Source organism: Sinocyclocheilus anshuiensis, unplaced genomic scaffold (genome assembly GCF_001515605.1).
Source record: "Sinocyclocheilus anshuiensis isolate Anshui unplaced genomic scaffold, SAMN03320099.WGS_v1.1 scaffold1415, whole genome shotgun sequence".
Lineage (NCBI taxonomy): Eukaryota > Metazoa > Chordata > Actinopteri > Cypriniformes > Cyprinidae > Sinocyclocheilus > Sinocyclocheilus anshuiensis.
The window spans coordinates 61,533-63,750 of record NW_015536595.1 but is presented as its reverse complement, the minus strand read 5'-3'; the positions used below and the strand labels follow the sequence as shown (position 1 = coordinate 63,750).

Genomic DNA, 2,218 nt, shown 5'->3' with positions numbered 1-2,218 from the left:
GTCCTTTTTTGGAAGGCCAAACAAAGTAGTTTCGCTTTCACAACGAAACACAGCGTCACACACGGCAGCCTAGAGTGAGCGGAGGCTGGAGGCCTAGAGTGAGCAGAAGCCGGGGGCTAGAGTGAGGAACGGCCAGAGGGCTGAGTGAGCAGAGGTGGCGGGCTTGCGGCAACAACATGTGACGACCCCGGGCTGCATGGCGGCGGTGTACAACAATACTACAGCGAGAATAAAAGTTACGCCTTCTTTCTTTGCGTGAACATTTGGGCGGCGTTATGCAAATATTCCCACATCGTGACGTAGACATGTGGCTGACTCTTAACTTTTATAGTTAGAATATCTCTTTGGATTTGAGACTTTAGTCTTTGCAACTGTACAGATCTTCTTTATGCACCAAGAGCTTGTAACACTCCAAAGAGAAAGGAAAAATTTAAATCGCATCATATGACCCCTTTTAGTAAATATTACAAAAAACAAAACAAACAAACAAACATGAGTTTAGATATATGCCACAAAGTGTACATTTCTAATTAATTTATTTATTTATTGAATCACTGTTCATTTACTTTTTAAATTAATTTATTTTTATTTACTTTTTATTTATTTACTTTTGTTATTTATTTATTTTTCAATTGCTTTTTAATTTTATTATTTTTATTTATTTGTTTTATTTACTTTTTTGTTTGCTTATTTTATATTATTTAGATACTTTTTTATTAGCTTTTGCATTGTTACTTTTTTATATATTGACTTTCTATTTTATTTATTTATTTACTCTTTATTAATTAATGCATTATTGAATTTGTATTTATTTTTTAAACTTTTTTATTTATATATATATTCACATTTTATTTATTAGAGCTTTTTAATTAATTAACTTTTATTTATATATTTCTATTTTTAATTTTCTTATTTACCTTACCTTTTTTATTTATTGATTTTATTTACTTTTATGTTGCTGGAGCTGTTGGTTTGGTTCAGTGTTTTTCTGAGATGTATTTGGAGGAAATATGATGAAAGGTGACAGTCACTGTTGTGAAAAACCCTTATTAGATGATCACAGGTTGAATGTTTTCTGTCTCTTTTCTATCGTTTTCTCTCTCAGCTGGAAAACCTGATGCTGGATAAAGACGGTCACATAAAGATCACTGACTTTGGCTTGTGTAAGGAGGGAATCACAGACGGAGCCACCATGAAGACCTTCTGTGGGACTCCAGAGTATCTGGCTCCTGAGGTGAGAAAAACCACATCAAACCCGTCACAGAAACCAGTACAGTATTCTGATCTGAAGAACCTGTCAGGAATCATCAAGAACCTCTTTAATCTCCAGTGCAGCGATTCCCAAATTCTTTCATCAGCCGAGCACCTTTAACCGGAAATATTGACTGAGATTTTAAGTTAATATTTCTATAATTGTAATTTCGGTTAAAGGTCAAATGACATGTAGATAAACAAATAAAATATTTCGGGGGTTTTTTGTAAGTGTTTTATTTGTTTTTAGTTAAAAATTATTTATGTGTTATAATTATTTTATACGTTTTATTTTGACTTTTTCTTTTAAAGTTATTTATTTAAATTTTACGTTTTTATTATTTAATTATTAGCTATGATAGAAGGGTGGATGGGAAACACGGAATTATGGGATGCCAAATATAAACACTTATTCAAAGTGTAGTTTTTGATGAGATTCATTAAAAAAAAACAGTTAAACCATTTTTATTTGTATTATTTTTGTATTAATAAATAGTAAATATATAAATAAATGTTAACTAATTAAAAAAAGCTAATAAAAAGTAAATAAATAAAAAGTATGTAAATAAATGTAATCCAATAAAAAAAGGAAAAAACGAAAAAAGGTAAATAGAATGTAAATAAATAAATAAAGAAGCGTATAAAAGTAAGTAAATAAAATAAATAACTGAGACAAAAAATATATAGAAAATAAAATAAAAATTAATGTATTTTTAAAAAAATTAAAGTAAAATACTTTAATATATATTATTATGTAATATATATTTAATATATTATGTATATATATTTATAAAAGATATTTTAAAATGTTTGCGGTTAATTTTTAATTTTTTTACATTTATAATTTTTTTAAGTTTGTGGTGAAATGTGACCTAGACATTTCCTTGAACATTCACTTGCGCAGTGAGAAGTGTGTGTGAGTGTGTGAGTGTGTGTGTGTGTATGTGTGTATGTGTGTATGTGTGTA

General features: G+C 28.8%; 1 protein-coding gene across 1 annotated transcript in view; it reads left to right on the top strand.

The window, feature by feature from the left end:
• akt1 (v-akt murine thymoma viral oncogene homolog 1) overlaps window positions 1-2,218 on the top strand; it is a 59,684-nt gene that overhangs the window by 41,430 nt on the left and 16,036 nt on the right. The window contains exon 10 of the mRNA XM_016506319.1: window positions 1,106-1,234. Coding sequence (XP_016361805.1) covers window positions 1,106-1,234 — 129 coding nt within the window. The remainder of the gene's footprint in view (window positions 1-1,105; window positions 1,235-2,218) is intronic.